Below are 13,662 nucleotides of genomic sequence, written 5' to 3'. Positions count from 1 at the left end.
AGCTTCATCTCCCTCCTTTCTATGGTCATTTTGGAACATAGGAGTAGTTAGCAGCGATGGGGAGGAGATAGGATGTGGGTATAGGTGAAAGTAAAAAAGGTTTCAGTTTATTATGTGAATATTTCCAAATATCCAGATGTTTTGCATAATGTATTTAGAATATCCAGACAGTGGAATGACTTTTTTGTCCATCATTTAGGTGGTTGGCATTTAGTAGACAAAGACTCGATATGTGTTCTGTTGAGATATAAATAACAATAGAACAGGAAGGGTATTCTGTGTGTCTGGTATTTCTTTTATGTCTGATAGCTTGTGCCACCTCCTTATCACCTTCTGGGTATTTCTACAGAGGCTGAGATGTAAGGGTTGAGCATTCTATGGGGTTCCTACCTTGAACCACAGTGTATGAGGCTTCCACAGAGGAGAGGTTGGTGATGACGGTGACATCATCATCACGGTTGGAGTTCTCAATGTCTATGGTGATTGACTTCTCCATTTCCCTGTGTAAGCTGGTCACTACTCCAGTTGGGCGTGTCACATTTGTCAGGCGGCCTTCGTGGTCATAGCTGATAGACAAAAGAAAAGCCACACTCGTTGAAAGAAGTCACCAGGAGCTGAAGGTATCTGTCTTTCCAGCATTTTACAACACAGAATAACATCAGGGGCAACAGAGTGTTAAAAGAGGGAGTCTGAGGGGAGTGACACAGAGACAGGAAGGGCAAAGGTGAAGGCCTTTGAAGATAGTTCTTGAGTTCTAAATGAATTCCAGTTCATATTCCTAAACTTGCTTGATCTTACTACAACATCAGAGAAGGATAATTGTTTTATGGGGCAAGAAGACCATGGCTCATAACCCTGATGAGAGCCCTAATCTCTCAGTCTCTGAAAAAGCCTGTAGCTGGCTTGTGAACACAGCTAACACAGGCATCTGGGCTGGCGTTCTTAAAGTGGCCTTTATCTACCTTATACTACTTTACTTTGCCTAACCTTGGCACTTCTGTAAGCACTGTGATGTTTTATCACTTACTTGTTTATCACATTGTCTTACTTCACTTATATGTCTCCTTTCTACCACTGAATTATAAATTCCTAGAGAGCAGGAATTGTCTTTTTTGCTTGTTTGTTTGTTTTTGGGTTTCTTTTTTTGTGGGACAATTGGGGTTAAGTGATTTGCCCAGCGTCACACTGCTAGTGAGTGTCAAGTGTCTGAGGCTGGATTTGAACTCAGGTCGTCCTGAATCCAGGGCTGGTGCTTTATCCACTGTGCCACCTAACTGCCCTTGAGGAATTGTCTTTTGAAGCTTTCATATCCCTTTAACATGTATATTATAATATATGTGATAGATTTAGAGATTTTTTTTTTAGTCACAGCTCTGCCATTGACTGTAACCTGATATAAGCTAGGTCACCTTAGTCTCAGTTTCCTCATCTGTAAAATGTAAAATTATATTAAATTGTTTTTGATGTTTCTTCTTGCTTAAAAATTCTGTGGTTCTATGGATTAATGCCTGATAGGTACTTCATACATAATTACTGAATTACTGAATTATAGGACTAGACTAAAGCTAGAGCAAGAACAAAGCTGTTGGCCACAAAGGTCAATTCAGAGATGACAGTTTCAAAAAGGATCAGGATGCTTTTTCAGGATGGGGGCAACTAGGTGGCACAGTGGATAAAGCACTGGCCCTGGATTCAGGAGGACCTGAGTTCAAATCCAACCTCAGACACTTGACACTTAACTAGCTGTGTGACCCTGGGAAAGTCACTTAACTCTCATTGCCTCCCCCTCCCCCCAAAAAGGATCAGAATGGACAGATATGTTTCTAGAACGCAGGGTATCAGGGTGATTGCCCTATGAGGAGCTTGCTGTGACCGAGAGTTTGAGAAATAACTTGGGAATTTAGTCAGTAAAAGCAGCTCTACCAGGTAGTGCTTTAAAGAAAGAACCTATATTTCATATAGATACATATGTGTATGTATACCTATCAAGGCATATATTCCTTCTCCTATACTACAGAAAAAGCACAGAGGATGACTCATCCCTTCTTCAACACTCTCAAAACACATACTTTTTCCCCCACCCCTTTCAAAACAGTACTTGATGTTAATTTTTAACCTGATTTCACCTGTATGTGTGTGTTGGGGTTGGGTGGATAGGATTGCGTTTAAGGTAGAAGGAGGGGAACAAGGGAGTTAGGGGAAGGGAACATCACTGACCCTAGGTCTTGAATCCCCTGGTTGGAGAAAAGAACTGATATATAGTGACAATGAAATCTCAGGCTTCCCTTTTTACTGTTTCCAGTCTCTCTCTCTGTCTCTGTCTCTCTCTGTCTCTGTCTTCCCCACCCCCCCAACTCCTGCATCCTCACACCAATCTCAACCTCTCACATCAATGGAAGGAACTCTATTTGTGCTTGAAAGCTCAGAGCACGTCACTGAGGAATAAAGATTTTTCTCAGCTTGTAGGATCTTTGCCATCAGACTGCATTCTCCAGAGGGCCATATGCTGCTATACTTAGTTGGTCTCCTGGATATAAGGGAGGGCAGGAGTCTGATTTTTAGCCAGGTCAATTCACTGTTTATTCTTCTGCCTCCTCCTCCTCCTTTTCCCTGCCTTAGAGAGTTCAGTAGTCAGTAGTGAGGAAAGCTATAAATTCCCATGAAATATCTGGCTTTAAAAAACCCAAAAAAACCTACCCCAAATATCAATGTGGACTGAGACGAAGACATTAATTGGGGTCTAAAGAAAAATTTTGAGAAGGGACTTTTTTTGCTTTTCGTTGGTTGCTAAATGACAATAGCCGACTCATGCAGCACTTTGTTTGTCTGATCCTCACAATAATCCCATGTGGTAGGTGCCATTATTGACCCCATTTTACAGGGGAGGAAACTGAGTCTGGGAGAAGATGAGTGATTTGCATAAGGACACATCCAGCTTGTAAGCCTCTGAGGCAGCATTTGAGTTTGGGTCTTTGGTGGAGAAGATTCTCTCTTTGAGAAACACAGAAGCTGCCCGAATGAGTTATATTTCTGGAACTCAGGCAAAATTCTCGATTCAAATGAAAATTTATGAAGCAACTGCTATGGGCAAGGGGCAAGGGGCAATAGAAAAGAGATAAGAGGTACAATCCCTGACCTCACCGATCACAGGATCAGCGATTTAGAGCTGGAAGGAACCTTGGGACTCATATAATCTAACTCGCTCATTTTTTAGGTGTGAAGCCTAGGCTGATAAAGTGACTTGGCCAAGGTTACACATAAAAGGGCAAAGCTGGGATACAAAACCAGCATCTTCAACACAAAATTGATTACTCTACTGTATAATCTTATTGAAAATTGGGATTTGGAGATAGATTCACAGTCGCTTCTGTGTTCCCAAGATTGGCAGCTAAAACTGGAGAGATGGTCCCAGGGGGAAAGGAAAGGAAATGTCCTCTTTGGTCGATGAAATGGCTTCAACTATTTACAGCCCTGAGGACAGTTCTTCTATAGAGCAAACGGAGAATTCTCAATACCACTCCCCTCCCCCTTTCTTTTTTTTTTTTCTTTCCATCAAACAGGACTATACATATAGGAATAAATAGGCCCATGAAATGGAATCACACCATCAAATGAGAAAGACCAACCAGGCAATTCTATTCCTTGAGATTCCATTAGGTACAAACTCTATCCTATGTCCTTCATAGTCATATATGACCTTTTCTCACCTCAGGTGTGTTGCTGTTGGTGGCAGGCTTCTAAAAAACAATGCCTGCCCTCTCCTTAGAAGGCAGAGACTCTTGGCTCATTCCTGTCTTTTTTCCTCAGAATCTTGGCAACATAAACTGAATCTTTTGTTGTATCATCAGCCAATTTCTTTTTCCTTGCCCTCTGCTCTGGGAAACATTCTCTCTAAATATTCTCTTTTTCTTGGTGAGCTCATCAGTGCCCATGGATACACAGGTGATTCCTGAAGTGATAGATCTATCCCTACTCTCTCTCCTTAAATTCCAGTCTCAGATTATCAGATGTCTGATGAACTTCTGGCTATTTCACTTGCATCTCAAATTCAACAGGTCCAAAATTTTTTCCAGGAGAATGTGAGCTCCTTGTCTCACATTTGTATGGGTAGCCCCAGAACAAAGCACAATAGTACTTGAGAAGTGCTTGTTCATCGAATGATGAAGCCTTCACTTTCTCCCAACTTCCCTATTTTTGTTGAGGGTATCACTATTGTCCAAATTGGGGCAGCTAGGTGGTATAATGGATAGAAGAAGAACCCTGATTTCAAATTTTGCCTCAAATATTGTGTGACCCTGGGCAAGTCACTTAGCCTGTTTTCCCCAGTTTCCTCAACTGTAAAATGGAGATGATATTAGCACTTACCCCCCCCCCCCAGGGTTGTTGTGAGGATCAAATGAGATAATATATGTAAAGCACTTAGCACAGTGTCTGGCAAATGGTAGGTATTTAATAAATGCTTGTTTTTCTTCTTTCTTCCCAAGTTGCCCAAATCTATAACCTTACAATCATTCTTAAGACTCTTTCCTCTTTCTAACCTCCTGGAGCTAATCACTTCCCACATTTTGTAGAATTTACCTCTGTAACTTCATATGTTACTGTCTCCTTTCCTTTCACACAGCTGCCGGCTTAATCAGCCTAGTTTGGATCCTCATCCCCTCTATCCTGGTAATAGCCTCTTAATTGATGTCCCAGCTTCCAGTTTCCCCATCTCCAATCCATACTATTTTTAGTTGCCTAAATAAGACACAGGTATGATTGCAAAATGGAATCGAAAAGTATTTATATAAAGTATTTACAATGTGCCAACCACTGTGTTGAACACTGGAGATACAAACAGAAAAAAGCAAAGACAGCCTCTGCTTTCAAAGAACTCACATTCTTCTTCTTCTTCTTCTTCTTTTTTTTGGTGGTGCAATGAGGGTTAAGTGACTAGCCCAGGGTCATACAGCTAGTAAGTGTCAAGTGTCTAAGGCTGGATTTGAACTCAGGTCTTCCTGAATCCAAGGCCATGCTTTATCTACTGCGCTACCTAGCTGCCCCATGGAGAACTCACATTCTAATAGGAAAAGATAATACCTATAGCAGCAGAGTAGGTGGAAATTCAAATACCTCTCTTTAAAGATGAAGAAACAGTGATCTGGAGAAGTTATTTGCCCAAGGTCAAATAGCTAGTTAAGAGCAGAGCCAACACTAGAACCCAGGTTTTCTGACAATCTAGTCAGTGTTCATTCTACCACCTCATCCTGCCTCCCAAGCATGTGTAAATTGACTTTGTCCTGCCAAGTGTAGGTATAAAGTTTAGCTTAATTTCCATGACCACCTATAGAAAAACCAGTCTAAGTCTTTGGAAGGCAGAGAAAAATGGGAATTTGGACTATCTTTGACTTGGACTAGTTATGAAAATAAATTAGTTAAGTAATTGATATTACAAACAAGCATATAGTACCTGGGTACTTAAGTATCTGGGTAGTTAAATTGTGACTGCAGCATGGATCACCTGAGACTTCTAACCCCAAATTGTTTTTTTATCTAATTAGTATATATTTGCTGGAGGTAGATCACCATGCCCACCAGAACATGACTGCTTCTAGGTATCAATCCAGGAGGTTTAGATCAATTAGTAACTATAGTTAAAACAAAAAAAATCAGGTGGTCTGCACACTGACAGATTTCTGATCACATGGTCCACATGGGTATCCCAGATATAGGCAGTACATTTAACTAGTTTAAGAGACTTCGTGAGATAGCATGGTAATAATGGGAAAGATCTTTAGAATTGGAATCAGAAGAGATGAAATTTACTTCCAACCCTGCCAGTGACTAATTGTGTGACACCGATTGTCTCTTTCTCTAGGTCTTCATTTCTTCCTTTGTAAAATTAAGGGGATTAGAGCCAGGGGCTCTTAACCTGGGGTACAGGGACAAGGGGTTCATAGATAGATTTTAGGGGGGGTCCTGTGAACTGGGAAAGGGAAAAAACTATTTCAACATAGTTGGTTTCCCTGGTAATTCTATGTGCTTTACTTTCTGCATTTAAAAACATGATTCTGAGAGTGGTACATAGACTTCACCTTCAGACTGCTAACCCTCAGTTTACAGATAAGGAAATTGAGTCTCAGGAAGTTTATAATGACTTGCCTGGGGCAGCTATGTGGTACAGTGGATAAAGCACCAGCCCTGGATTCAGGAGTACCTGAGTTCAAATTTGACCTCAGACACTTGACATGCACTAGCTGTGTGACCCCGGGAAAGTCACTTACCCCTCATTTTCTCTCAAAAACAAAACTATTCCAAGGTCCCTTCTAGCTCTAATTTTATAAGTAAACCATTTTAAAATCTACTAGAAGCACTCATTTTCCCATAAACAGTTAATGTCCTAGCTACAAAGCATTATTATTTACCAATTAAACAAGTCCCTCAGAGGATCCCCTGTTGTGGAAGTAACTTGGGCCATACTTTGTTAGCAAAATACGTGTTTACGCATGTAATGAAAAGTAATAAAACTACATTTCCTTAAAAATAGTCTATGAGTCAGACTGTTAAAAAATTCAAGCCAACCTCCTCCAGAACCTGGGAGCTTTTAACTGCATCAGGTAGGTCTACTAATTCTCTGTGAAATTCATTGGCTGTAGGTCAAAGCTTCCAGGAAAGCATGGTGAGAGACGCTAGAAGAGGGGCTAAAATCGACATTCACAAATGGTGTCAGGACAAGGCATCTCAGTGACAGAGTCACAGGCATGGAAAGTGTGTTAGATTCACACTTCTCTGAAGGATGCCATGATGCTAATGATGCCGACATGCTGAGCTTTGCAGAGAGAATAGTGGGGCCTGTAAACCTGCCAAGTGAATGTGAGCTGGAGGAACACGTCTGTGAAACAGGAATCCACCGGCAGATGGCGCTAGCTTCCTTTTAAATATTACAAGCCTCTCTGCATACAGAAAGTCTATATCCTGCTAGGTGATATAGAGCTAGATCAGTAATGAGCGATTCTAATGTTGGGTTCTTTTCATCGGGTCTCCCTTTGCCTCTGTTTCCCTCTTTCTTTCTTAGTAAAATCTCAGCAACCTTTGCAGAAAGGAGGGAAACTCTCATGCCTTTGCAGTTAATAGTAACACTCACTATTACAATAGCATATGATGCTGTTGGGCCAGCTAGGGGACAGGGTAGTTTTAAATTGTACTCTGATGCTAGAAGGTGATTGGGAATCACCCCATGACAATTTCAGCTATCCAGGATTGAACTAGTTAATACCTGCAGGATGCACTTCGATGGATAGCTCTAGGAGCTAAGGAAAGCAGCTCTTTGGCAAAACAAACAGTAAGACTATTAAGTATGAGATAATTGTTAGGGGAAATATGACTGACTCTCGCATCTTTTAATATACCTAGCACTTTATCTGTATTGATCTGCTTCTGCTAAAGAGGAAATTCAGAGTTTATCTACCTGCTTGTGCAATCAAGTGTGGTTCTGGACTATTGGCAAATTACAGGAGCCCCACTGGGGTCTTGCCTTTTAGGTTCTAATTTCCGCACCCATCACAAACATGCATAATCAGCTGAGTTAATCAACACTTTATCTCTCGTGTGCAGTGTATGTCCAATATCCTGAATTTTGAACGGAAAGGCTTGCAATGGGAATTTCGGTAGAAAACTGTGATATTGAGATTCACTCCACACAGGAGACCTAGTCGGATAAATCAATAACTTTTTGCAGAGCACCCAGGTCAGAGGAGGAAACTGCATCTCTTGAAGCTACAAGTTGAAACTCTAATGTTAGAAGATATCAGAACTTCCTAAGCCACTTGAAAGAATGAAAGATTTGATACATTACTGCCTTGAAACAAGTTCTTACTTAGAAAGGGTGATATGTGAGCTATATTGTTTGTTTGTTTGTTTTGGTGAGGCAATTGGGGTGAAGTGACTTGCCCAAGGTCACACAGCTAGTAAGGGTTAAGTGTCTGAGGCTGGCTTTGAACACAGGTCCTCCTGACTCCAGGGCCAGTGCTCTATCCACTGTGCCACCTAGCTGCCCCTATGTGAGCTATATTGAAGACACTTACTCATAGAAGGTTGTCCATCCAGTTTCATCACTCTTGGTGGCTAGGAGGCCTGTGCTTCCATCATAGGTCATGAGTCCAAGCTCTAGGTTCTGAGTAGACACAACTTTCAGGCCACCATTGCTGCCCACAGTGAGAGTGATGATCTGATTGTCAGGCATTAGCAGGTGGCGGGCCATGCCATTGCTGTCCCTGCGGATCTTCAAGGAGTTACCATTGTTGTCAATCAGCTCAGTGACATCATTGTCAGCACTGTAAGTGAAGTTGTATAAGTATTCTCCTGTCACCAGACTTTGGGTGTATTGGTGGATGCCATCTGCGTTGAAGACGTACAACTCTTGCTCTCCTGGGGATGCTGCCTCATACTGATTGAAAGCATTTAGGACAGGCTTATTCTTGCTTACTGCTCTAATCCGAATATTTCCTAGGTCAGCAATGTAGATGGTTCCATCTGGGGCTACAGCTAGGGAAGATGGTGAATTCAAGATGGCATCAGTAGCATAGGCTTCATCCCCAGAATAGCAGTTGCAGTTGACATCATTTTTGCAATCACAGTCTGAGGCAGCACCAGCTAAGAGGCAGATTTCCCCATTGGTGGTCACCTGACGCAGTCTGTTGATTTTCTTCTCGTCCGTCTCAGTGATGTAGAGGATACCGGTATGGGAGATGGCAATGGCACTAGCTGATTCCAGAGCAGAGTGAATAGCCAGTTTGCTGAGGGAATAGTCAATGCCTGGGACTTGGCAGTGCATGGGACGGCCTGCAATGATGCTCACTTGATGGTTTTCAGTGATTCGAAGGATGACGTTGTTCTCCAGTACATAGAGAGAGTTGTCCATAGGGTTGACGGCAAGATCAGTTGGCCATTCCAATCGAACCTGGAGAGTCATATCAAACACTGAGTTAAAGAACAGCTTGCCAGATCATCTGACATTTCCCTACAGAAGATGCACAAAGGTGTGCGTGTGTGTGTGTGCACACACACACACGCGTGCATGCGCGCATTCGTGTGCACGTCTGTGGGCTGCAGGAAAGAGAAAAATGAGTTAGTCAAAGGTATTACTCTAGAGCTCTATGGTTTCATTATCACTGCACAAACTAATGGTTTATACAATGGGATGAAATCATTTTAGATTAATAGGGAAATGTTGATTGACATATCACACTCGCAGTGCTATATTCTCAAACCTGCAGTGATGATGGAGAAGGAAGGGTAATTATACAGTAACTTTTCTATCCTATAATCTGTTAATGGTTATAATATGTCAGATGTACTTCAGTGTAGAATTGGGTCTTTCTTTCTGCAACATTCCCTACTGTCTGCCATCTACACTCAGTCATGTTAGTTCCTCCCTCTTTGGCTTTATCTGGATTCCTAAGAGGGGTGAGGCAAGAACCCAAAGTCAAGGGCATTCTGTTGTATGGCTGTGGAAATGAGGAAGAAAGCCTACCTGGGCCACATCCATGCTGGAATCGCAGCTCAGAGGACGGACAGCAGTCAGATCATTGGAGCCCAACAGTGTGGAGATGATTCCATTTTGGTCCACCTTCCGGATCATGGTAGCATCCACAAAGTACATGAGTCCATTCTTGTCCACTGCAATACCTGGGCAGGACAAGAATGATTCCATATGCCCTGTCTGTTTCTGATAGAACACTTACAGTGCAAGTCAGGAGATCTTGGGAGTGGGAAAGAGTGTTCTATAAATGATTCTCTGACAGTCCGATAGCTCAGCGGATTAGACCAGGACATCATTAAGGGAATAAACCTCTCACACATTGTTCAATACAGTTCCCTCCAGGATGGCATCCCCATCACCTAACTCCCTTCAGTCCTTCATCCTATGTAATTCTTGTAACAAGGCATGGTGTCATAGCTAGGTGTCACAGTAGACAGAATACTGGATTTCAAGTCAGGAATTCAAATCTTGCCTTTGACTAGGATTATGTGAATGACCTTATATGAGTCATTTAACTCCTGCCAGGCTCAGTTTCTTGACTTTTAAAATAGGGATAAAAACAGCACTTTCTTTAGAGGGTTGTGAGAATCAAGAGAAATGTTATATGTAGAACAATTTGTAAATCTTAAAGTGCTATATAAATGTTAGATATTATTACATATACTTTGCACAGTGTTAGTCGACAGGCATAACATGATGAAGTGCTTTGTAAACCATAAAGTATTACTATTATGACTACTAATTTGTACTTTTCTTTGAACATGTTCTTAGTCTCAAATGAGGTCATATTTGTAAAGCGCTTAGCACAGTGCCTGGTGTATAACAGGTTTATATAAATGTTAGCAATTATTATTATAGAGGAGCTTTTGAGTGTCCAAGTTTCCTAAATCAGGGCTTCGTAAACTTTTTCCACTCGTGATCCCTTTTCATGAGAAATTTTTATGTAGCTCTGGGTATATAGGTATATAAAATTGGTATACATAACTTTTTACTATTGTCAAATTTGTCACAACCCCTCCCCCCACATTCAGCTATGTAACCCCATATAGAGTTGCGACACACAGTTTAAGAAGCTTTGATCTAAAGGACGAACCCAGGATGCTATCATTTCTTCTGATTTCCTACACTCCACAAAAGTAAGGAATATTCATCCAAAATAAAATTTTCTTTCCATTCGTACTTTAAATAGGTGGTTTAAAAATCCATCCACTTAAACACAAAACGATTAATTAGAGTTAAATCATACCAGGGAAAGCAGTAATTTGACTACTGGACTTAATTTTATTCAGTCTAGATAATGAGGAAACCAAACTCATACCTTGCATGACTTTTCTTGAAACCCCTTCCTTCCCTCCCTCTCTTCCCCCCCTCCCTCCTTCTTTCCTTCCTCCCTCCCCCTCCCTCTTTTTCTCCCCATACTTTTTCTTTTTTTTACCTCGAGGGCTCATCAATGTTGCATCCACAGCCTTTCCCCCATCTCCGCAGCGGGCCTCATCAAAGGGCAAGCACTGTTCTCCAGTCCCTGCTACGACTTCTGAGTTCCCAGCCAGATCCTTGGCTCCTGTCAGAGACTTGACGCGATAAATCCTCCGACTGTTGGTATCTGACACATAGAGTGAGCCAGAGACAGGGTCCACTGCTAGGTAATACTTATGAGCAGGGTTGTTGCTTTAATGAGAAAAACAAAGAGAAACAAGAGAACATGGAGCTGGCTAACCAGAAGGAAAGCAAAGAAAAACATTCTCTTGGTGGTTTTACTATCTAGTGTCTTTCCACTTTAATGAACTGGAAAGAAACTAATGCAATAACTTAGTGTTTTAACATAGCATGGCTCTTAGTTATTTCCAGGTGGACTTGTACTCCTCAATTTATCTTAGAACTCATCATTTCCCACGGTGCTAATGTGCTGTTGCTTCATATAGCTGGCATGGAAAGTATCAAGCAGCTACTAGTTTAACAAAAATTACTTGCTTTATACAATAGTAACTCCATAATCTGTCTGCTAGTCATTATTAACCCCACCCCAACCTTAGCATGACCTAAACTGGGATGAACATTTCTGTGTGACAGCTCCCTCCATCTCCCTCCCTCCCTCCCTCCCTCCCTCCCTCCCTCTCTCTCTCTCTCTCTCTCTCTCTCTCTCTCTCTCTCTCTCTCTCTCTCTCCCCTCCTCTTTCCCTCTTCCTCTCCCTTTTCTTTTCCTTTCTTTTCCTCTCCTCAACCCAACTATGAAGGGTCCCCACTTACCTGTTCTACAATGTATAGCCTTAAGTTGTGTGTTGAGACTGAGAAGTTTAAGTGTCTTGCTCAGAGTTAAAAAGCCAGTATGTGTCTGAAGTGGGACTCAACCAAAGTCTTCCTGGTTTTGGGCCCAATTTCTTATTCACTAAACCATGGCTGCTTCTCATGGCAGTGCTTACTACCACTTAAAAATGTATAAATCATCAAAGCCTAGAGGTCAGTAGCACCATTAAAAAAAAACCAAATATGAAACACTTCACTGTCCTTCCCTTGACTTAGCCTTAGACTTTTTTGTAGTCTTAAAATGATGACCAATCCCTTGGTATGGCTGGGAATAATATTGATATTCAGGGTGAGGAATACAGATATAATGAAGAGATTGTGCTCAGAATCTCTAATTCTAGGAGAGGAGAGGTGGTTTTTAGTTGTTTGGTACTCGAGTTAGGATGTGGGCCTCCTTTACTCAAAGAGAGTATAGTCTATACCTTTACAAAACCAAACTCACTGAGTAACCAGAGTAGTGGCATATAGATGGGTGTGCTGAAGCATGATTGTTCAGTTTTCAGTGTGAATATTTTTGCTGTAATTCAGGGTTTGTTTTGTTTTGTTAACTGTCTAGGTTTAAGAAAGTGTCAATAATGTAGATGAAATTGAAAATGTGTTGTAGTACACACATTCCACCAAGTTAACATTTACCAGGTACCCCTAGATGTAGAGGCTTTCTCTCTTTTTTCTTTCTTTTTTTTTCTTCTCTTTTGTTGTTGTTGTTGTTGTTGTTGTTGAGGCAATTGGGGTTAAGTGACTTGCCCAGGGTCACACAGCTAAGTGTCAAGTGTCTGAGGTTGGATTTGAACTCAGGTCCTCCTGAATCCAGGACCAGTGCTTTATCCACCATGCCATCTAGCTGCCCTGAGGTTTTCTCTTTATCATGACTAATTAGAGTGTGGTTAAATTTGTTATTTGGTGATCCAAGATGTCCTATATTTCCAGGTCCCTTCAGGTGCTAATGACTTTCCCTTTCAGATTATTTCTATCTATTCTGTATCTTACATGTACATACTGTCTTATGTAGTTATTTATATATTATCTCCCTGAGGGCATGAACTGTTTTTGCCTTTTTTATACCTAGAGCTTGGCACAATCCCTGGCACAAAGTAAATACTTATTAAATGCTTATTAATGGAGTCTTCCACCTCTATCTAGCTGATAAATCTTGGGAAACTCAATGGACTTCTTTGGGTTCCCTTTTCCTCATATGGAAAGAGAGGGTATTAATAGTATCTAAGGCTTCCTCAGCTCTAGAATGACATGATGTCACCATTTCCTGTACTATACAAACATAAGGATAGGAAAATTTGCCAATATGGGTATTATTCTCACTTTGACTAGTACAAGGACCCTTCCTCAGGACCCAGTGAACAAGTTCATTTTTTTTTTAATTTTTAAAATTTTTTTGGTGAGGCAATTGGGGTTAAGTGACTTGCCCAGGGTCACACAGCTAGTGTGTCAAGTGTCTGAGGCCAGATTTGAACTCAGGTCCTCCTGAATCCGGGGCCAGTGCTCTATCCACTGCACCACTTTGCTGCCCCTCAAGTTCATTTTTATGGACTGGTCTGGAATAAGTTTTGCTTTTGTGCTGAAAAAAGCATCCATGAAGATGAAAGTGTCAGGTTCCCTCAATTGGGTTAGGTTTCTTCAATTACATAATTGTTTGGGGGGCAGCTAGGTGGCGCAGTGGATAGAGCACTGGCCCTGGAGTCAGGAGTACTTGAGTTCAAATCCGGCCTCAGACACTTAATACTTACTAGCTGTGTGACCCTGGGCAAGTCACTTAACCCCAATTGCCTCACTAAAAAAGAAAAAGAAAACATAATAGTTTGGTATTTTTTTTTTTGATAGGG

At 41.4% G+C, this 13,662-nt stretch overlaps 1 protein-coding gene across 1 annotated transcript in view; it reads right to left on the bottom strand.

The window, feature by feature from the left end:
* The window catches only part of TENM2 (teneurin transmembrane protein 2), a 1,399,253-nt gene that overhangs the window by 20,628 nt on the left and 1,364,963 nt on the right, over nucleotides 1-13,662 (bottom strand). Inside the window, 4 exon segments of the mRNA XM_043982744.1 lie at nucleotides 391-566; nucleotides 8,064-8,938; nucleotides 9,512-9,666; nucleotides 10,956-11,188. Coding sequence (XP_043838679.1) covers nucleotides 391-566; nucleotides 8,064-8,938; nucleotides 9,512-9,666; nucleotides 10,956-11,188 — 1,439 coding nt within the window.

The sequence above is a fragment of the Dromiciops gliroides genome, chromosome 2, assembly GCF_019393635.1.
Source record: "Dromiciops gliroides isolate mDroGli1 chromosome 2, mDroGli1.pri, whole genome shotgun sequence".
NCBI classification, from domain to species: domain Eukaryota; kingdom Metazoa; phylum Chordata; class Mammalia; order Microbiotheria; family Microbiotheriidae; genus Dromiciops; species Dromiciops gliroides.
This window is presented reverse-complemented; position numbering and strand designations above follow the sequence as displayed.